This window comes from Haemorhous mexicanus, chromosome 6 (genome assembly GCF_027477595.1).
Source record: "Haemorhous mexicanus isolate bHaeMex1 chromosome 6, bHaeMex1.pri, whole genome shotgun sequence".
In the NCBI taxonomy this organism is placed as follows: Eukaryota; Metazoa; Chordata; class Aves; order Passeriformes; family Fringillidae; genus Haemorhous; species Haemorhous mexicanus.
In genome coordinates this window covers 61384530-61406994 of record NC_082346.1, presented here as the reverse complement: position 1 = coordinate 61406994, position 22465 = coordinate 61384530, and the positions used below count along the sequence as shown (strand labels likewise).

The 22465-nt window shown below is 44.7% G+C and overlaps 1 protein-coding gene across 4 annotated transcripts; it reads right to left on the bottom strand.

The window, feature by feature from the left end:
- Positions 1 to 4832: 4832 nt before the first annotated feature.
- Positions 4833 to 21316, bottom strand: LOC132329442 (potassium channel subfamily K member 16-like). 4 transcript variants are annotated; one of them, XM_059850548.1, is made up of 6 exons: positions 21021 to 21313; positions 18927 to 19047; positions 17064 to 17230; positions 15352 to 15520; positions 13168 to 13328; positions 4833 to 4984 (listed from the first exon to the last, which is right to left on the bottom strand). In XM_059850548.1, the coding sequence occupies exons 1-6, from the start codon at positions 21213 to 21215 to the stop codon at positions 4949 to 4951; spliced, it is 849 nt and encodes a 282-aa protein (XP_059706531.1). In that variant the 5' UTR covers positions 21216 to 21313; the 3' UTR covers positions 4833 to 4948. The 4 variants fall into 4 exon arrangements, with proteins under 4 accessions (XP_059706531.1, XP_059706530.1, XP_059706529.1 ...); XM_059850547.1 differs by lacking the exon at positions 4833 to 4984 and adding an exon at positions 12394 to 12664 and having other exon boundaries at positions 21021 to 21312; XM_059850546.1 differs by lacking the exon at positions 4833 to 4984 and having other exon boundaries at positions 12394 to 13328; positions 15352 to 15517; positions 21021 to 21316.
- Between the last annotated feature and the right edge of the window lie 1149 nt (positions 21317 to 22465).

The following is a 22465-nucleotide window of genomic DNA, read 5'->3' as shown; positions in this document are numbered from 1 at the left end:
AGTCTCTCTCCAGTGGAGGGAGAATTTGGGATGTGCAGATAGGTCCTTTCCTCCAGGAAAGGCAGAGATGTCTCCTTGAATGCTTGTTTCTGCCCTGTGCCCCAATCTCTCCTTTATGCAGTCAATTCTCTTTGCTCTCCACTGTAACAAACCTCATCTCATCCCTCCATCCCTCCTTCCTTGCCCTGGGGCATGCTGCAGTACAAGGGATAAACACAGTTTCCCTTCCTTGCTCCAGGCTGTAATGCAACTTTCCTTATTGTCCCTCTCTGGTCTCCGAGGATCATCTCTAATGGACTTAGCTCTACAGGCTAACCCCAGTGTCAGCTCAGCTCTGTGCAAATTTGTAATATAGGTATGTAAAGAAAACCCCAGAACACATCCTTCTCCTTTTTTTTTTTTTTTCTTTTCTTTTCTTTTTTTTTAGGTGAGAATAAAGAAGGAATGTGGTAGGAATGTGTCAGCTGTAACAGCTGAAGCACGGGAAGGGAGAGCAATTGGACTTGGGGTGAGAGTTGAAAAGAGTTTCCACCAGGGGCACCCTTGGGATGCAGGAGGTGAAAAGGGAGAGAAAAGGACTGAAAATACTTGGCAAAAAGGAGATGAAAGAGGGGGTTCAGTCTTCCATTCCTCCCTGTTGGTGGGGCTCAGCAAGGATGTGCTTGTTTGAGATTCACACTTTGATTCCTTGGCCTCGAGTCCCATTTCTGCTTTTGGCCACATCCCTGGGCCTCATCTGCAAGGTCTTCTCTGTGTAGATTACACAGAACACAGAAACTGCTGCATTCAGATCCCTGAAGAGCTTGAGCTTGAGCCCCAGTGACTTTGTGCAGAGCCAAGAGCAGCACACACCCTTTTCCTGGTGAATAACAAGGGCTGAAGCGCGTTTGCTGTGTCACAGCACCTCTGAAGGGGCTGACACGTCTCACCAAGCAGGTACAAATAATTGCTTTACACTGCACAAAGGCAGTCGAGGGCCAGGGACTGGCTGCTAAAATGTTTGCAGTGACACCATGCCAGGCTCTGTGACGGGAATTCACCTTCTTGTAATTAATTCTGAGGCTCTGTCACTGGGTCTAGTTCTCCTCAGATAAAGCTGGTGTTAAATAGGCTCAAAAACTTGCCGTGTCAGTCCACTTTGTACTTGAGAGGAGATGTACCTCGGGGTAGGGGGAAGGGAGGGGAGGGAAATATGCTGATGGCTGAGAGACACTGAGATATGCTGGTAATGGGGCCAGCCAAGAGGCAGAGGGAGAATAAATAAACATAATTTGGAAGTGACAGTCTGTCTGGCATTGTACTGCGGTCTGCTAAGATTTCTGTTTTTAAAGGATGCAGAAATTTAGTGAAAGCAATATGGTGAAAGGGCTCTGGTATTATCGATTAGCTTTGATCCATAAATTTCTGCTGAGCTCCTTGAGAACACATGAGATAAGGATGCAGGACAGATGGAGGACAGATCTAGAGTGATGTGCAGGTCTTGATGGTGCTCACACCACAAAATGTGACCTTAAGGACAGCTAGAGTGGGAATGAAGGGGCTTTCACTAGTCTGTGGCAGGTCTTATTGGGTGTGAAACTAGTGAAATCATAGCAATCATAGAAAGCACTGAATAGTTTGGGTTGGAAGGGACCTTACAGATCACCCTGTTCCATCCCCTGCCAGTTCCATGGGCAGGAGCACCTTCCAAGACACCAGGCTGCTCCAAGCCCCATCCAACTCTTCCAAGGATGGGGCAGCCACAGCTTTTTTCTGGGCAACCAGGGAAACTGATCTTACTCAAGCCCTTCAGATCCCTCTATACTTTAGGGGTTGTGAAACTGTACTTTGGGGAAGTGTTGGGCTGCAGTGACAGGGAACCCCGCTTGAAGATGTCTCAGGATGTATGTGGATTCCTGTGGAGATGTCTTGCTGAGCTGGCAGATGGAGGGGAAGCAGAGAAAACCCAGTCCAGTGGCTGGCAGAGCTGATGGATCACTCATGAACCATCATGGATGCTGAGCTACTCCCAGTATCCCAATGCATCCTTTCTGTCACATATTTGCTCTTGGTTTTGGGTGAGTGGGTTGCAACCCCTTGGGGCATGGGAATTTTGTGAGACAAACCCTTAGTCCTTGTGAGGCTCTCTTCTTGAAGTTTCTTTGCAAGCTTAAGTTGGGCAGTGCTATCAGAAATGCTTTTCCCCACTGGGAAATTTGAGTATCTGAGCCCTGTTTGGAGGAAATTTGACAGGTCAGGTTTCCACAGAGCCTGGATCTGGCAAACGCATTGCAAGTTGCCAGCAAGTCTTTGCTGATTTTTCTTGGTGACCCTCCAGACAATCACATTCTCAGATTCTGGTGATTCAACATTTTATTGCATCAGGGACCAGCTGTGGTCAGATTTGGCAAAGCCAGTGGCATCTTGCCAGCTGTCAGTTCTGTGCTCAAGGCTGGAGTTTCTTCAGACAAGCTGTGTGAGGAACAGCCCATCCCTGTCTCATGGCTCAGAGGTAGAAGGGAAACATTTCAAGTGCTTGGTCTTGCAATGATCTCCAGAATGCTCCAAGGACAACCAGGGAAATGGTGGGTTTTTCTTTGGACCATCACTGCTTCCTCATGGGTTTTTACACTTGCTAAGCTCTCTCCCACAGCATCAGGTTCTTTTGCAGATGATGCCAGAGCTCTCTTGACTCATCCTCCCACGGAAGTCTGCACCCACCTGGCTCCAACTCAGTGACATGTTTCCCATCCAAACATTGACTGTTTTTACGGGATTAGAGCTCACATGCTGGTCTTCAGTGGCTTGGATCCAAACTCTAGAAATGTCCATGAAGAAATTCCTGTTTGTTTCAGCTTTAGACCTGGTGCCAAGTTCTCAGCACTGTGCTGAGCACAAGCCAGGATCCTGCTGAAGGCAATATCTGATGCAGTACTATGTCACCCCTTTGGATTCCCTGTCTTCAGCTTTTAAACCCCAAAAAACGTGTTTTACTCAGCTCCCTAATGGTTATTCAAGAACACAAGATTGGAAGATGATTCCTTGAATCATCAAGGCTAATCCCCAGTTCCTCTGGCAACCGTGCCACTCAAATCTTTGCATAAATCTTAGTTTTGACTGTAATTAATCTGTTTGACCCTTTAAACCATGGCTAGCCTCTCATGCATGTTGCATCCTTTTTCTGCCCAACATGCAAGTGTGTTGTAGAGTCTTTTCTAGCAGAACTTGGCTGCTGTCATTATCAACTCACACCTTCTACTCCCACCCCATCTGTGCCTGGCACTATTTTCATGCATAATACATCGATCATCTGCAGCCTGGTAGGGGGGAAATCATCACTTCAAGTCACTTGTCTGAATTCAAGCCACATCTGAGCTGTATCCTTTGCTGAATTCCATATCCATGGTTTGATAAAAGGGAGGGAAACCAGCGAGAAGACTTCAGGCTCCTCCTGTCTGCAAGGACTCCAAATCAAATACTGTGCTTATAAGCCTTTGAGAGCCTTGTGGGCCACAGTTAAAGCTGGTGGAAATCCATGCAGGTCTGATGGACTCTTGCAGCAATGCCAGCTGATACCAGGCAAAGGATAAGGGCTCTGTTGTGTTTGCTTATCTTGGTTTTCTGCAGTGCAAAGCCTCTCTTCTTTGGCATGTTGGATGGGCCCTTGTGAATATCTGACTGAATTTCAACCCTGCTGCTCTTCATTTACACCAGCATGGCTGGGAAGAGCACTGGTGCTTCATTCTGGAAGACATATCTTCAAAGAGCAACGTACAAGTAACAAACTTGATTTTGAAGTCTCTCAGGAAGGCTTTGAAAACAAAGGCTCAAATTCCAGAGTAAGTAGAAAGACCTTGGTTCCTAGTGGTGAAAGCTTCCTACCAGAATTATTCCCAGAGGCAGTACAGACTTTACGTTTTGCCTCATCTAAATGCATTAGGAGGAGTATTAAATTTCACATGTGCTGCATATTGATGTAATTCTCCTGACATGTCTGTTTGCACCATTATGAAATAAGGGATTTCCTTTCCCTTTCTTTCCACATTTGCCTTGCTCCCTAGGGATCTTGAGGATATGATCCATTGGCATACAAGGATTATGCCTTTTACACAGAGGACTTAAGAAAAACTTTGTCATTGGGCTAACAGAGGTCTCAGGACAGCATCCTGCATTAGCAGGGCTTGACTTAACTGACAACCTATGGCTGGGAGAGATCCATTAATCTTCCATGTCACCATCCCTCCAGGCCCTCCTCAAACTTTGTGGGGATGAAAACTTTGGTGCAGGAGAACCCTGAGGGTCTTTTCATGTAAAAACAACACCTCTGTACCCTACAAGCATTCCCCAACCCAATCTGGCATTTCCTTTTGTGATATTTTTTTAAATGTCACTTTCAGGGGGAAGGGTATGGTGTGTTTAAGCAAACAGCCTCCGAATATTCCCCCAGTTTTCTGCAGGTGCAAGGTTAGGTTGGAGGGTGCTCTGCCACCCTGCACACCCCTCTGCAGCCCTGCAAGGGTGACCAGCAGTGCTCCTTGGGTCCCACACCTCTGCTGCCTCACTGCTTGGCTCTGCTTGTGACTTTATTCTGCATCACAGCTCCACGCTGTGACAGGGACAATGTAAATGCCAGCCTTGAGCAGAGGTGAGGGCCTTTTTCTTCTCCATTAAGTGCACTTGAATGCACTTAATCCTGTGGGCAGTAAGGAGAGGGCAGAGTTCAAGGGAAGAAGAGGCAGAGTTGGGATTTTTTAAGCCTTTTTTTTTTTCTCAACAGGCAAATTTAGATTGCTGAAAGAGAGCCATAAAACGAACTTAACAACCCGAGGGAAATAGAGGAGACAACCAATTCCTTGAAAAGTCAACACTGGCCTTATTACACAGATTTGAGGGCATATTGTCTTTTTTCTCTGGGAACACCTGTGCCTATGCTCTCAGATCCTTTATCCAGGGCTGATTGCTCCATTTCTCAGCTCATCAGCTGGACGGGACACAGGAATGTGTACTGGAAGAGATGAATATGTATATGGTTAGAAAAGGCACTGGAGAACACGCCTTGCTTTTACCTTCAGGTAAAGTTGTTGGCAAAGAACCTGTGACTCTTCAAAAATAAAGTTATGAAGTTATATATATAACTTTATATACATATATATGCACACACATAGGTGGTTTTATATATATATGTAAAAGTAATGAGCACCTACACATAGGGAAGCACCCCTGTGGTCTACATCAGCATAATGTGCACACAAAATGCTTTCATGCACAGCTATGAACCACATTCGTTGATTTTGTCTGTGATTCAAGCACTTTATCCAGGTGGACTGGAAGCCCTCCTGTCTGTCTGTCCCAGGCAGGGGAGCAGGAACTGAAGGAGAAGTCTGTGAGTGGGGTTTTTCTGCTCGGTTTGTGCTGTGCCTCTTTCTTGCTTGGGTTGATGGTGACATCTGGAGGCTCTGTCGTGTGTGTGCACAGTGACTTTACAGAATCCTAGAAACATGGAATGATTTGGATTAGGAAGGATCCAAAAGACCATCTTGTTCCAAACCCCTGCCATGGACAGGGGCACCCACTAGGCCAGGTTGCTCCAAGCCCCATCCATCCAGCTTGGCCTGGAAAAGGACTGGGATGGGGCACTCACAGCTCCTCTGGGCAACTGTGCCAGGACCTCAACACCCTATCAGGGAAGAATTTCTTTCTAATATCTAACCTAACCCTGCCCTCTGTCCGTTTGAAGCCCATTTCCCCTTGTCCTGTCCCTCCATGTACACGAAAAAAGTCCATCTACAACCACAACACACTTTTTGTCTCAGCTGATGGACACTGTGCAAAAGGGAGTTAACCTATCATGGAGGCTGATCCCAAAAATCAGCCACTATCCAAAATCTCAGGGGGGAGAGTGCTCTGCCTGTCCTTCTTTATGCCACCTCTCCTCACCCTGCTGTCACCACGTAAGACAGATGGCCTTGGTGGGGGACTGAACACATTTCTCATTTCTGTAACTCACTGCTCTGCTTTTTGGCATGTGTGAAGTAAGTGTGGGCTTTGGGCGTTTGAGCATGAATTTGTCATTCTCTGGTTTTGTCCTTGAACCATACTCACTGAGAAAACCATGTACCAAACAGGGGTCTCTATGGAAAGTTCCTGTCATGTTTTAACTTCCCAGCAGAGTAGCTGGAAGGCACCCTGGCTGCCACAGCAAAGCCCTTCCTACTCCAGTATGGTTGAGCACTGTGCACTGCTACAAATGCCAGTATGCAAATTTCACGCACCAAAAATTGTGCTTCTCCCTTGACACCCCTGGAGGATGTTTTCTGTGCACCAAAAATTGTGCTTCTCCCTTGACACCCCTAGAGGATGTTTTCTGTGCACCAAAAATTGTGCTTCTCCCTTGACACCCCTGGAGGATGTTTTCCATCTTCACTGGTTGGTTTGCCAAGGCAGGCTGAGCCCCTACAGAGACCTGTGAGATGATGACTGAGAAGTGTTGTTACCAAACCCCAGCCCAAAAAATGACCCATGTTTGAGCAAAAATTGTGGACAGCTTGTGTTCAGGCTTTTGTTCAGAGACCTGCTGCAAGCAAGGAATAGATTTTTACAACCACTGCTGGAAATTCCTCCTTTTTGCTTCCCCCTGGAAATTTTTGGCTATTTGGCATCACCCAACTGTGCTGCCACTGTTGTCATTACATTCAGCCTCTAAGCACTTTGCAGGCCTTGTTGCTGGGCCATGCTCTCCAGGAGCTGCCCATGCATTTCTGGGACTGTAGTGAGCTCTGCTGCACCCATCCTTCATCCCATCACCAACTTGAAGGCTGTAAGGAAGAGAGAAATCAGGAAAGAAAGGAAAAAAAGAAAAAAAAAATTAAAAAAATTTAACTGTTGGGTTTTTATACTGTCAATTGGGAAACTGGCTGAAGTTCTGCAGAGATTGGCATTGACCTCTAATTGATTTATGTCTAATTTGGGGCAATATACAGGCCCCAACCCCAGCATTGATTTGTGACAGACTTGCACAACAGTCTCACTGAAGAGCTCCTGCATGCTTTGTGAAGAGCCAGACTGCTTGGATGAGGAGAATTGGTTTCCAGCAACTGGAAGGTGCCCATACAGGGCCTCTTGCATCTTTCTAATTCTCAGGCAGTGGATATTTTATTTTGAGATTAATGCCTGAACCTTTGAAGCTGAGAATACACAGATGAAACCTGCTTAGGTCTCATCCTTGGTTTCCAGTAAATCTCCAAAACCATTTTAAATTTAAGACCTTGTCCTTGCTCTTAAAGCATTCAATGAGTCATTTAAATGAAGGGAACAGTGATTGCTGGGGACTTTCAGCACAAATTCTGACTTATGCTCTTTTCTGGTCTTGATGCATGATTTTCTCCATGCCAAAAGATGAACAGTCATCTTTTACTTGGAGAAGCTGGATTCACTTCAAACCACATTTGTTCTTTGAGAATATCAGCATCTTTCTGCCTAATCCCTCTCAAGGAAGTCATCATCCTAAATTGTAGATTGTACCTCCCTTCATTTTTCAATGACTCATGCTTGTTATTATTATTGTTCTGCTTATCAGGGTATCTCTCTTTCTGGGGATGTATTATTTCATGCTTCAGCATCACACCACAAAGTACATATGTAGTTTCCAACCACAAATGTAAGAGTAATTGAAAGAGAAATTTGGGAAATGTTTATTCAAGAGACACATCTCCTAAATCATGTCTGGTAATCAAATGGATTCAATAATTGCCCTAATTTTAACTCAGCATCATGAGCCTTTCCAAACTCATGGTTGAGAATTACCCTAATTGAGTCCAGAACTAATTGTGATAGTAAAGGCTGAATTTTCCAAGCAGATTTGAGTTCCTGCTCTGGGTTGGAGGTGAGACTGGCTGCAGGGGTGCAGGAGCATGGACAGGGCTCTCTGGAGGCAGCATTTTTACTTGCCCTAAACCTTTTAGCCCCAGAAGGGCTAAATGTTGACTTTACCTGTGATGTAGTAACATCAGTGTTGCCCAGGCTGGTCCTCAGACATCTCATCAGACATTGCCCCAGACATCCATGTGAGGGATCCCAAAGGATCCCCTTTCCTCACAGTGTGAGATCTGGTGTCAAATCTATGTTCAACAGCACTTTGAATCCTACTGGAATGGTACGAGGGACTTGGCTGGCACCAAAACCTGGGGTTTTTGTTTCTTTGGGTGTGATCATGAGGGATGGATTACAAGCAAGCCTTTGTAGAGTGATTAGTTACGTTTGTTAAACCAGTTCTGAGCTGGATCCAGCCTTTTGGTCACGAGACAGGCAAGAAAGCACAAGTCCAAGTGTGACAGAGTGGAAAAGAGCATGTGTGTGGCCCATGCTTAGCAATTGCTGTAAAAAATATCCCACTGGCTGTGTGATGTTACATTAGCCAAGGTGTTCCACTCTTTTGAGTAGTGCCTCTGCTTCCAGAAAAAAAAAAAATCTCTACAAATGAACTGGCTATTAATTGAGGGAGACCTCAAAGGATCCCTAACAGCCCATATACAAATTAAAGACAGATCAAAGTGTAGTTTCTCCTGTTCTCTCTGGAGGCAATTGAATTTCTGAGGGGAAAAATAATTCCTCATGGCTTTTCCTTGGTTTCAAGTGCAGAAGTGCACAGTGTTTCCTAGCTGGCAGCAAAGATGTGGGTGATGTATGAGGAGCAGCACAGACTGAATGCAGGAACATGCTGCTGCCATTTAATCCCAGATAATATATTTCACAATCCTACTCCTGGAGTTTTTCAGCAACTGGTTTAATGTATTGGAAAGTATTTGGCTTGCCTTGGAAAAGTTTCCCATTTGAAAACAAGCTGCAGTGGGAGAGCTGGCAGTGGCACAGGAGGCTGCTCTGTGAAAATTGGATTTCCCTGTGTGGCACAGTGGGAATGGGTCACAGGGAGAGCTTTGAGTAACTCCCAGAAAAGGCTGCAGGCTGTATAGATCTGCCAGTGGAGAACCCTTCTGCTTGGTCTCCAGAGGATTTCTGTTCCTCTGTCACTTGGCAGAACAGGGATTTTGGAACGGATATATTCCTGGTTTCTGTCCCTTGGGCAAGGAGAACGTGCAGAAGAACAGCAAAGCCTGGCTTATACTCATGAATTAAAAATCTTGGGATTATTTTAAATCTCCAGATGTGGAGTAGAATCTCTGCTCTAATTCTGCTCTCAATTCAAGTCTATTTTTCTAAACCTCACCAAGTACAGAACCACTGTCTGTGTCTACTTTATCAGTAAACAATACCAGGACACCTGGTCCTGGCTGAGAGAGCCAGAGGTCTGACTCATGAGTTTGGGATACACTGAATTTTCTCTGGGGCCCTGTTACCTGCACAGGAATCAACAATTCCCCTTTCCAAGGGTGATGTGAGGACAATTTCTGCTGCTGTTGTGCAATGCTCTGAGGATGATAATGCTGGAAAAGGCTTGCTCCAGCCCTGGAGAGATTTGTCACTGTGCCTAAGCCCTTTTGGAGACAGATTTATCATTCAGCTTAAGAATGAGGAACAACATCATATCCAAAAAAGTTCTCCCACCCTGGCTTGCAGCTTTCCCAGGCTTTCCCCTTACCTTTCCCAGCAGAGAGGACCACACACCCTTTGGTGATGGTTCTTCCTTCCACATATCTGCAGCTCCTATCTCCACCCCTGGTGCTGCATGAGGCACTGCCTGCCCTCCAGGCTGCTGCAGAGGGGGCCAGCCCTCCAGGCCCCAGATCCTGCACCCAAACTTGCCTTTTTGCACATTTTTTTCCAGACCAATCCTTTTCCCTTGTGGGACAGGGGCTGGGAATGTGTGCCTTGATCCTGAAACAGATTTTGTGCATGGGAAGTTTCTGCATGGGGCGTGTGATGGGAGAGCTCCCCACCATCAGCACCCTGTGTGCTGCCAGTGAGGATCCTTCTTGTGATGGAAGATGTCACAACCTTCTTGTGATGGTTTGCTGGCAGAAAGCCATCACATCCCCAGCTGGCCTCCACAGAGCTGTCTCAGTGTGGCCCTAAGGCAGGCACCTTGGCTGCACCAGGCTGAGGTGCCCATCCCCATCTCTTTCTGGAGAATGAGGCATTTTTTTGCCTTTTGCAAGCTCGTGTGAACTGGATAAAAATACAGGGCCATGTCCTCTGGTTCCCACTGACAAAACAGAGCTGCCACAAGGGGAGGTGGAGAAAGGCTCCCCAAATCTGGCAGGGATGTGAAGGGAAAGGGTCTGCAGCACACAGCCACTGGAGGGCACAAGGAGCAAAGCTAAGACCCTTCTCCAAAAGGCCTCTGCAGGAGTCAGGATTTATGAATGGGCAGCCTTCTTTCTCAGAGCAGCTGAGCTTCTCCTGAGAGGTTTTATTTTTATATTTCTATATTTTAATTTTTATATTTTTTTTTAATGGATGTGTTTTCTGTTCTCCCAGGCTGGCATCTCCAGCTGAAGGGACACCTCAGTTCTTGTTGCCTGAAGGTGGACAGCCCCACCACGGCCATTCCTGGCTAATGTTTCCTGGATCCTCTGGCTTTGGGTGGCTTTTTCAGTCCCTCTGGGCCACATCCTTACCCTGGAGCATGGCAGGAGGGATGAGTTAAAATGCCTGCACCCTATGGCAATGACTACACAGGACAGAGGGACTCCTGGAAGTGGGAAGTGCTTGGGTTTCAAGAATCATTGTTAAACACCCACCTGGGCAAAGGAATAAGAATTTGCCCTGTTTTGCTCCAAGAGGCACTGCCTGGCTCTGTGCTTGCTGTTTACACTCAGAGGCCATGGGATGCCTCTCTTGCCCTTCCTGAAATGTCTAAAAAAAGCATTTTTGGTTGCTCTGTGTTACAATGGGACATCTGCAGCTTGTTCCAGGGCTGAGTTGTGTTATTTGTCACAACAAGGAGCAGTGGGAAGAAGTTGAAGAGACTCTCCATTCCAGACACCAGGAACTGGCATGGAAGAACAATGAGAGGCTGTGCAAAATAGGCAGGACCATCACACCCTCTAATCCAGCCCTGACAGTCCCTGCATTAGACTGGGAGTGGGGTTAATGATCCTTCTCGGAAGGGCTGAGAAAAAAAAAGTAAAAAGAAAAAGAAAAAAAAAGGAAAAAAAAAAAAAAAAAAAAAAAAAAAGAGAATAGAAGAGGCCTGGAAAATAAAAATGTGGGTTAATGTTCAGTGAGAGGGGAAAACAGAGAGGTGAAGAGATCACTGCCTGGGGGCATCCAGCTGCTTTCTCTGCCTGGCTTTAGTGCCTGCTACCCTTCTTTGATTTCAGTCAGGTTTTGCTCCTCCTGCCTCAAAAACGTTTACTGACAATAAGACATATGAGGTGAGAAGTCAGCCTTGAGAGTAACATTGGAAAATAATTTCTGGAGAGAAAGAAAGTACATGTTTGGCCAGGTCTACATGCCAGGTCTTGAACCAGCAGAATTGCTTTGGCAAGAAGCATGGCTCTGTTTGACTGAGATAGTTATGAATCCAGCTTCGAGGCTGACTGCATCTTTCTGACCTGAAATTGCTTTATAGCTGTAATTTATTCTCCCTTTCATACAGGAATAACTCTGGCATGGGCTGGTCATGCTGTAAGTAGCACCCAGAGGGTGAGCAAAAAACAATTATTCAGTCTGACAAAACAGGAGCTTGAGGGGCTCAGAGCAACCTGTCAAGTGACAGCTTCAGCACTGTCAGAGGGAGGACTTGGTGCACTAAAGCTATGGACTGCCTTGGGGGGTCCTGTGGGTGCTGATGTGAGCTCAGCATTTGGGAAAGTTCATGGATTTTGATGTACAGACCCCACCTCCTGCATGGGCAGCCTTGTGCCAGGCTGGCAGAGGGCTCGGCCCCTGGGCTGGGGCATGGCAGAGCTGCCTGATCCTGTCCCCCTGTCACTGCTGGGGGACACATTAGGCATGGTCAGAGGAGGTGTTGGGCTGGACTGACTTTTGGTGTGACCACAAACACACATAGGCTGTTTCACCTCTATGGCTGGGTCTACCCCAGCTGCTTTGCCAGCTCTTCAGGGCTGGGTTTCCATGCATTTTTGGCACACAGAAGGCTTGTGACACATAGATAAACCCTTTGAAGGTCAGAGTCTTCACCCAGACGTGGCCCACAGGCTAGAAAGCATGTCTGAAAAACCATGCCCAGATCTGACACCCTTTTATTTTCACCTGGTTGAAGGTTTGGACACCACTCACACTTGGGAAGCAACAGCACCACAGAATCATTGCTAAATGGCTTCACAGTTCCTATGAAATCAAAACACAGCAGCAAGGACTCCTCCCTTCAAACTGGTCTCTGGTTCTTATGTAAAACATACAGAATAAAATTATTATAAAAATTGAATTAAAGACATGGGTTGATGCATTTTTTATAAACACCATCAGAAAGGTTTTTCAGAGCCACAGGGATAAAAGCTGAAATTGCCTTTATTCATCTTAGTATAAAAGAGGAAGAGGTAGAATCAATCATTTCTAACATGCTAACCTTTTCATAACCCTGTCCATTAGATGCTTCAAGTGTCTCTGAACTGAGCTCAGGTCTTTTCATTTGAACATGTCTTTCAGACCATAACACCTTACCCAAATGATGGCTCAAGTCAGGCATCTATTCAGTTATATACCCTTATTTCTTCTTCCAAAAGTGCTATGCAATGCCAGAAAAGCTTGTGCATGTCAGTTCCTGGAAGAGACATGATTTCTTGGAAGCTGCAAAATCCAAACAGAACCAGCAAGCTCTTCCATGCCCCTCCTCTGCATTTTTGTGAAAGCACCTTTAAAACACCTTGCAAAGCAAGTGCACTTCTCAGGCTGTTAGCACAACCCAGCTGCAAACTGAGGAGCAAATTTCTTACCATTAATATCCAGGCTTTGAGTAACTGTAAGTCTTGAGTTCTAAAAGGTCACATCTCAGCAGAAGGTAGGGGAAATTTTATTTCTATGGGAATTTCTTTAGAATAATTAACTAGCAATTCTCCAATGAAGAATTCAATTCTCAACACATTATGGCAATAGTTTTGCTATTAGAAAACACTTTTTTTCATTTTTTGTGTGTTCAGAATCTGCTGTTAATGACTCCATTTTCATTGCATCCCCTCCAGCACGTGGTGGTAGTGGTTCTTCTTCTGGAATAAACTGAACCGGCCAACATCTTCTTTGCTGGCTTCCTACATTGTCCTTACTCACCTTTCCAATTTGCTGGAGATCCTTGACAATTATTTTTTCAGTATCTTCTAGTACTGTTGTCAATAAATTAAACAGCAGAGCAATCCAGGCAAGGCCAAAAAGAATCCAAATGGCCACAAGCACTCGATAGTAGGAAAAGTATTTCCTGTCAGACTGTTTGCCTGAAGATAAGGGGGGAGAAAATTAAAAAGTTAAAATTGCCTTGCCAGTGTTAAGTGGAACAGCTTAATGAATTCATCAGTATGTTTTATATTGAGTACTTTAAAGTGACTTTTTTGTTGCATTAGGTTAAGGCTGGGCAATTTTATTGTTGCCATGAACTGATACATGCAATAAACATGATACAAATATGCTGGCCTGCCAAATGATACACTGGAATTGAAGTGAATCATTCTGTGATTCTATGATCCTGTGACTGAGGTGAATTACCATCAGAGCAGGTTATTCTTTCCCCCTTACTACATATCAATCCCAGTTCAACTGCTGCACGTATAGGTAAATGAAATAATGTGGGAAGTAGTGTTAAATTGTATTGTATTATCTTGGAATTGCACACAAACTCCCAAAGCACAAAAAGCAAAGCACAGTGGGCCACTATAACCACACAACCATTATTACCTGGGTAATTGTAATTCCCTATATTCCTACAGAGTGTGATTACAGCCTGATAAAGTTCCCTTTAAATTACAGGTACCTGCGAGCACACCGAGAGAGTAGCTGCAATTCCTACCTCACTTTTGAATGGCTTCAGGAGCTTTCTCCATTTAAAAAACTACATGACTGATGAGAATTTACTGACACATGCCAAGAGCAGAACTTTCCATGTTGGAAACCAGTGGACCAAAGCTTATTTAATGCAGTCTGATCCTCTTAGCATCGCCAGGACCTCACACCTGCTGTTCTGCACGGGTCATTTTGTTTGACCCCAACATACAGAGAGTATTTTCTTGGTTCCACACAATATTATCATCATGGTTAAGGAGGTGTGGCCCTGGCATCTGCAGGAACACTTGGTGATATTGCTTATGGAGTGCTCCAAGTCACTGCCAGAGGTGATTTGACATAGTTGATAACACAGCAATGTGCATGGACAGAGATACCACCACAAAATCCGTGATGTACCTCCCCAGAAGGAGCCTGGGTGCTGGCAACTCTTTTCAAGTCCTGCAGTGCTCTGTAGTGCACAGATTAATGGGCAAGAATTTTCTTCTTTGTTATCCAAGAGCTCTGGAAATGGGGCAGCAGTGGGCAGGTTTGTCCCCATGCACAGGTACCCAACAGCTGTTTCTTTTTCTGCTGCTGGCATTGAGCTGGCAAAGGGATTCTCAGCCTTGGTACAAAGCATCTCCTTGTTGTGCTCTTATTTGGAGTTAATGATGTGGGGTTAGCAAAGCCACAAGTAACATCTTTATATTGTTAACCCAAAACTGGACTTGAGCAGGGAATATTCAGTTAACAAGCCCCAGGGAGTTTCACCCTAGAGGTATCACCTGTCTGTGCATGTATTCCAGGCTGAGCCATCTTCCCAGCATGTCTGCCTGCCCCAAACAGGGTCAGCTACACATCAATTTTGAATTACTAAAATGCAAATCAGCTCAAACCTGTTCTGTTCCACTTGGCCAGTGCAAAACCCTTTATCATCTGTAAGCAATTCTCAGTGCATAATTCTCAGAGCAGTCATTGATTCTGCTTGTTTCATTGTGAAGATGCGAAGCATTAAACTTATCAACATTTCATTACTGTTGTTAAGGACAATTAGATAAATACTGGCACAGAAAAATACTTCAGCTCCAGTTCAGTCATCCTAATGAAGATGAAATCATAGAGCCACGAGGCCTATCTAATTGTTATTTTTAAATACACACCTTGTTTTGTACAGCTGTCATAAACTGTTGCCTCTTGGTAATAAAAATTCCACTTTCCCTTCTCTCACCCTTCCCTAACCAAAATAGTTGTCTCCTTTGCACCCCAAAGCACCTCATTTCCTTGTATTTTGATGATTTGGTGCTTTTATCAGCACATACAACCCCAGAGAAGTGAGTATTCTCCCCCAGAACTGTACAAAGCAAAGACTAGACAAAGACTTTTGACAGATTTGTCTCTACAGTACATTCAGTCAACCCATGAGAATTACAGTCATTATCCTGGTGTTTGGATGTGTTTCCTCTCTGGAATCAACCTTACCTACAACATAATCTCCAAAGCCAATGGTGCTGAGGGTGATAAATGCAAAGTAAATTCCTTCACTGTAGGACCAGCCCTCTGTTATCTGGAAGAAGACTGATGGCAAGCACAGAAAAACCAGGATCCCAGTTGCCAGGAAGAACAAAAGGGTCAGAAATTTGATCTTCTTCTGAAAAATAAACCAGTTCAATTATAATCATGATTTGAGACACAAATAAGCTATACATAATGGTGGTTTTTCAAAGTGGGTGGCTATCTGGGATGAGGAGGATCTGAAGGATTTCTACTGAGTGCTTTTTCTCTGGAAATACCTTAGTCTTGCTTAGAAGCAGTGGGAAGCCAGGTGTTATGAGTGTTGCATGACCACAGTGGCCCTGGAAGATGTAGTCTTTTACCTGATTGTATCAATGACTGTGACTATTGAGAAATTCTTATATAATGACATTTACCAGGGTCAAACCATTTCCACTTATCACCATACAACTTCATTTTTAGTTTTTAGGTATTTAGGGTTGGCACCTAAATTCAGATTTGCCTGGGAAAAGAGTATTTTTTAATGAAAACTAATTGCACCATTTCTGACAGTTCTATCTTCAAGAGTCTTGATTACTGACTTTATTTCTCATTGCACCAATGCCACAACTTGGCTCCTAACCAGTGGCTATCTCACTACAAAAAACCCCCAAAAAACTAATGAGCTTTTGATAAAGAAGAGCCTGGACAGTGACTTTTAAACCATTCTACTTCCCAGCAGTCATGAAGGAGCTTTGACTGGAGAAGACTTGTTATATGTAGAGATTTATCAGCCAGACATACATAGTTTCTATGTATAGAATTTTCCAAATCCAGATTGCCTGGAAATTAATGGCAACTGCTGGATAACTTTTCATATCTTCATGTATTGTGCACATGCTTGAATCTGTATCTGATTGAGCCTATCTTCTGTTTAAGTTTGCCATATATGACAGGGAATTCAGCAATCTAACAGGGTTATCTGTAGCAATCATACCTTATCCTGAAAGAGAATTACAGTAGGAGACACAGAAAAGCTACTCTCACTTCCTCAGCAGTGCTGAGAGAAGGGGAGGAGCTGAAAATAAATTGGGGCATAAAGCAGACAAAAGACATCCTGTCTGTAGCTTGTTACAGGTGTCTCTTCATCTTTCAGCAACCAGGCTCAAATGGACAACTTCAGCCTGATGCTTCTTTTCTGTCAAAGTTAAGGGTGGAGGGAGACTAAAGGACTGGGTAATCAGTTAGGAGGGTTAGCAAACCATGCATTGAGTTAAAATCCACCAAAACCTCTACACCTTGCCTAATTTTTTACAGCTTTGCACAGCTCACCTGCTTTTTGCAGCCTCAAGGTGATGTTTAATCACCCTTACTGGTTTTAAAGGGATGCATGCACTTCCCTAGGGTGTTGGCTCCTAAGTGTCCCAAGAAATGAGGTGGGATACCCCATCTCTCCACTGATTGCTGAAGGGGGCTGGATTTCTGCCATCTAGATGGGAAGACAAAATGCATGCCTTTGTCTGAATATCTCCTCTATGGCTGGCATGTCTGCTCAGCTCTGCAAGTGAAGAATGCCTCTTTTACTGCCCTAGAACATCTAACCCAGCACAAAAGTACAATCGAGGTTAAGGCAGCATAAAACTTGAGAAAAACACTAGAAATGAGCATATGATTGTGCCTGGGTAAATAAAACCAATTACCTTTCTCATTCCTTTCTCGTACAGGAATTTCCCCAGCTTTTTGCAGAGCAGTGAGAGCATCTTACCGACACGGTGCAGAAAAACAATGTTCAGAGGGATTCCAAAAAGAGCAAAAAACACACAAAAGATCTGCCCCCCAGCAGTTTTAGGATGTAATGTGCCATAACCTATAAAAAAAAAGATGGGTCAGAGGAGATAATCCAAAGAACTGCAGCAATTCACACTCATATGCACCTTTACTCCAATCCAGCCTGCCTTTGACCCTAAAAGATGTGGCTAGTGTTTCTCAGCCCAAATGCACTCTTTTTTCCTCTGAAAAAGGCAGTAAGCAGATGAAGTGGTTCACCCTGCATGTCTGGGGGAATGCAGAAGCACTGTGTGTTCCCAACACAGCCTTAGTGGGAACAAAAACACAATCAAGATGTAATTATGAGAAACATGTTTTGTCCTGTGACAAATACACAGAAAGTCAGAAAACAGAAGTCTGAGGATCTGGAAGACATCAGAGCTGGAGTCCCAGGCTGTCAGGATCACATCTCCAGCTTCTTGTTGATCTGCCTGTGTGTTAGTGACCTCCCTGGCTCCATCCCAGTGAGTTCCTGTGTCCAGATACTGACTCCAGTCCCAAGGCAGTGCAGTGTGCATTAGAATAGATGGTGCTAATTAGCCCAGACCTTGCTGGTGACTGATTTATTCATGCCAGAGAGACATTTGCCTTAAGGTCCTACTAAGAGAAGATTTATCTAAGTAGTGGAACAACCCCAAACATGTCCTTTAGTCTCAAGACTCTTGGACCCCATGAGGTACATGCCTGAGTGCAAGAATACTGAACTTTGTGTATGTCCTTATGCTATCAATGATCCTGGGAAACTGCATTTCCCATGCACAGTTCATGTCAAGGCATCCATTACTTGGAAAATGCAATTTTCTTTGGGTGAAAAGACAAAACAACTGAGTGATTTTTGGGCTACTGGATTTCCAAATGCATGAGCTGTCTTGTGCTCGCTGCTGCAGAAATATTCCAATTTCAGTGATGGGTCAGAACCCTGCCCTTCTACAGCAGGAGATTTCCCTGTGGGCTCAGGCAGCAATTACACAGCTCCCATGGTGTTGGGACACTACTGGGGCCCTTGGGACATGCCACACTCACAGATCAGATGTGCTTAGGGTCTGGTGGAAGTGAGGCCTCAGCACCACTCTGTAAAAACACAGATTTGACTTCCACTACATGACTGTGAAGCAGGTGCCAGCAGTATGGATTTCATCCTTAAGTTTGGTGGGCCTGCACTTTTTGGGATGTACATTTGAAAGAAAGGACAAAGCAGGTAGGGGCAGACAGGCCCTGTAAAGGTCAGAACAGCTTGAAGCACCAGTGTAAAATTCTCAGCATTTGCCTTTACCCCTTCCCATTTTTTTCCTCCTGGCATGTAACTAATTAAATAAGTGAACTAACAGCTCAAAACGGCTTATGGAGACACTGCCCAGGCCCTAGCAGGATTCACTTCTTTCCTTACATCTTTTATGTTTTACAGCACTCTCAGATTTAAAGCCTGGAATAAACACCAGGAAAGTGAAGTTTATCTCTCACCCACAAATATCAGCAGAGTAAACATTATAACAGATAATTTGAAAAGAAGAAACAAGTGGGAAATAATAGGAAAGGACACTGATATTTGACAAGCCAAAATAAAGCATGAAGAACTGTGCAGTTCTTATGACTAAGTCCATGCCTGCTTGCCACCCATGACAACAAAGGGCTGGAGTTTTTATCCTGGAAAGTACTATCCAATCATGTCCTAATAACCAGACATAATAAGCATCACTCACACACAAGCACACATAAATGGAAAGCATTAGACCGACCTATTGTGGAGACAACTGTGCCTGCAAAGAAGAAGGAGTTGCTGAAATCCCAGTTGCTCTCTTCAAACTGTGACTCATTTCCAACAGGGTATACCCCATTTTGAATGGCTTCAATCAGGTTCTGGGAGAGAAAGCAAAGTTTGGTATCATCATGACTGCTTTTCTCAAGTGCTTGCTGCAAAAATATTACATGTTTAGCCAACTGCTGCTCCTCTCCTGTGAGTACCATTCACCTCACTTCAGAGATTGTCTGACATTATTCACACCTTCACCTCCAAGGTTGGGAAGCCATTATCCAGTGGGTTTGGGTGTTCAACTTCTGTCCTGTTCATGCTGACTGCTCTAGTGGGTGTTTGGAGAGAAATTGTTTCTTTCAGTGTGACCAAGGACCTTGTTTCTTTCAGGCCAAGTAGTTTGGAAAATCACGATCCTGTGAGTGACTGGATGTGGCAGAGCACTGGTTTAAGAGATGGGGGTGACTGATTGCTGGATTTGGACTTGCAGTTGAGATGGCAATGGTGGATCCAAGATCTGATCAACCACCTGTATGAGCAGTGGCTCTGATCCCTCCCAGTGGGGCACCAGTGAGTTGTACATGAGATACACTGAGCATTTCATTTCAAGTCTGTATTTTGATTAGTGTCACAGAATTAAATTCAAAGTATCTTGATTTGCAAAGCCTGACATACACATTCTACTCCAAACTGAATGCATGAATACACATAGGTAAATTTATACATTTACACACATGTTTGCAAAGTTGCCTTTGAGAGGAGGTTAGAGGAACATCTGTCAGAGATGGTTTGGGTTTGGGATGAGTTGAGACTGCCCTGCCACACAAGGCTTGACTAAATATTTCTTCCACATCTCTCCAGTGCTATATTTATCACTTTATGCATCTTCCTTCATTTTAATTCTAAATGCTGTTATTTTTTTATTTCTCTCTTTTTTTTTTTTTTTTTTTTTGTTAATTAAAAGGAAATTTTAAAAGCAAACAGTATCCAGCTGTCCCTGTCCTTAGCAAACAGAGAACAGTGGACTGGGCATCTGAAAGGCAGGCTGGTTGTACAGAAAAAACTGAGATAAAATCCAGGACAGAGCCCTGCCAGGAGCAGGACACATGCTGGAATAAATGGCACCAGCAAAATCTTCCTCCCTGCTTCTTCCTTCACTATGTTTTTTGCTGGTGTCTAAGAAAATTGAGGCTAACAAAAATAATTTCCATAGCCCTTGCACAAAGATTTCTTTATCTTAAAAGCTCATCTTTTTTTTTCTTCTCTTCTTGAAAAGCTCTCTTTTTCTTTTTTACCTTCTTCCCTACCCATAAAAAACAACGTGAAGAGGATGCATGCATGGGTGAAACAGGGGTTGAATTCTGGTTCTTAGAAAAACCAGTTCTTCCCCACATTTCTTTATTTTGTGAACTGGCCCATTAAGATTTCCATGTGGAAATGCATCCAGCAAGGCTTTAACACCTCATTTTCTCCTGCATTATAGCAGATAGAGCTCTAAAATACTCAGGCTGAAGAAACAGCCATATTCATCTTCATTTTCCTTGAAGATCTGCCATGACCAGAAATATTTTCCCCTAGCCAGGCTACCTGTTTCTCTTCTGCAGCATCCTCAAAAACTAAACTCTGATCATGCCACCCTCCTTGTAGGTATTTGGAGATTTGGTTGTTGTTTTTTCCCCCCATCCAGACCTTTCCTTATTGTTTCTATATTGCACTATCTGTGATGCTGTTCCAAGTGGCAGTCACACCTACTCATTTCAGAGAGCCTCATGCCGTGCCATCCCATTGTGTAAGAGCACAGCCCCACTAAAAGCAGAATCAACAGGAGGCAAGACCCCAAAAAACCCAGGATATTGTGGGATGGGGACATTTAATAGCTAGCATGCTCAAGGTTTTGTCCAGCTACACAAGCTGTATTTATCATCAAACTGAGCTGCCTGCTCACACCAGACAGGGGTTTGCTGGAAGCATCCAAGTGGCCACAATCAGAAGGAAAGCAGCGAGAGTTACCTGTGCGGTAAGGATGAGTAGGAAACAGCATCTGATGGGGAAAGAGGAGAGAGAAAGGACTTCTACTCACCTTCATGAACTGCTCCATCTCTGCCACCGTGAGCTGCGTGAAGTTCTGCAGAAAAGCCTCCTTCATCTGGGCAGCTGCCATTTTCTCCTGCTTCTCAGCAGTCCTCTCCAGGGCCTGGAACACGGCAGCACCCACCAGCAGGTAGACGAAGTAGCCAGCCCCCAGCAAAGCTGTCTGCAGCCTGCCACTGCACATGGCCTTCAGGGCGACTCTGCAGGGGATGGGGAGCGAGAGGTGGTGACTGTAAATCCCTCACACTCCAGGGAAGCCTCCCCCGGGCAGGAAGAGCCCTCCCAGCTCTGGTTTCCGCTGGGATCCCGCACTGGCAGGGACAGTGAGCTGCCAGATGCATTCATTGGGAAGTTGGAAGGGGTGGGGGGGGGGGAACCACAATAAACCCAACCCCCCCAAGAAAAAACTTTCCATTCTCTGGGCTTCATGCTGTTTAAGGATTTCCTCTTGTCTGTGAAACTCTCCCTTGCTGAGTTCTCAGGAAAAGTGGGTCAGGATTTGAGCAGCTGGCAGGTGGCCATCTCCTGCTCAGAAGGCTCTGGGGACAGGTGAGGATAGTCTGGAAGGGGTTCGCAGGGGAGTTTGCTTGGAAAACCATTGTTTGCCCTGCTGAGTCCCTTAACAGGACTCCAGGGCAAGCCTGTGATCCCAGGAGCTTCTTTTTGCCCCGTGTTCAAGGGCAGCCTCAAGGAAATGCAGCTGGACTGATCTTTTGGGCTTCACTTGTCTGCTTGCAGCACAGGGCAGGGTCATGCAGCCCTGCAGAGCCTCAACAGCTCAGGGCAGAACCTTGGACACACAGGCAAATGGCTGTGGGTTGCATATGTGCCAAATCTGAACAGGTTCTTCTACCAGCAATTCCTCTGCAGTGCATCCAAGGAAATACATTACACTGGTACTGGGTGCACAGTTAGATGGATAAAAAATTAGCTATGCCACCAGATCCGTGGAGTCATAAAATCATAGAATTGTTTAGGTTGGAAAAGACCTCAAAGATCATCAGACATGGTGCTTAGAGACACAGGTTAGTGGTGGGCAGTGCTGGGTTAATGGTTGGACTCGATGACCTTAAGGGTCTTTTCCAACCTAAGCGACTTCGATTCTCTGTTTCCTACAGCAATGAAGCCTCTGCTGATTTCAGAAGGATGGTGCTCATGCATTGAGAAGTCATTTATATAATGGCCAGAGCTTGTTCCTATTAGCTTCAAGAATATTTGGGTGCCACTGAGAAGAATTTGTGAGAGAGGGAAGCCCTTGAATGAAGATGTTGATTTTGGAATGGACAGCAGACAGGTCTGAGCTTGGCTGCACCATGGACATTATTAACACTCATTAATTTTCTTGACTTTATATTTCCCAGCATTTTCATTTGCTTTGTGCACAATTTCTTTTTTATTTCAGCAGATGCCCTATTTTAATAATGAGAACACACT

Bases quoted from the DNA above. Each gene is read 5' to 3' on its own strand.
- LOC132329442 (XM_059850544.1), bottom strand. From the start codon at position 21,215: ATGTGCAGTGGCAGGCTGCAGACAGCTTTGCTGGGGGCTGGCTACTTC. The intron at 19,048-21,020 runs GTGAGTAGAAGT...TTTCTCTCCCAG, and splicing joins AGATGGAGCAGTTCATGAAG to AACCTGATTGAAGCCATTCA. The intron at 13,329-15,351 runs GTAAGGTTGATT...CCTTATCTTCAG, and splicing joins CTTTGGAGATTATGTTGTAG to GCAAACAGTCTGACAGGAAA.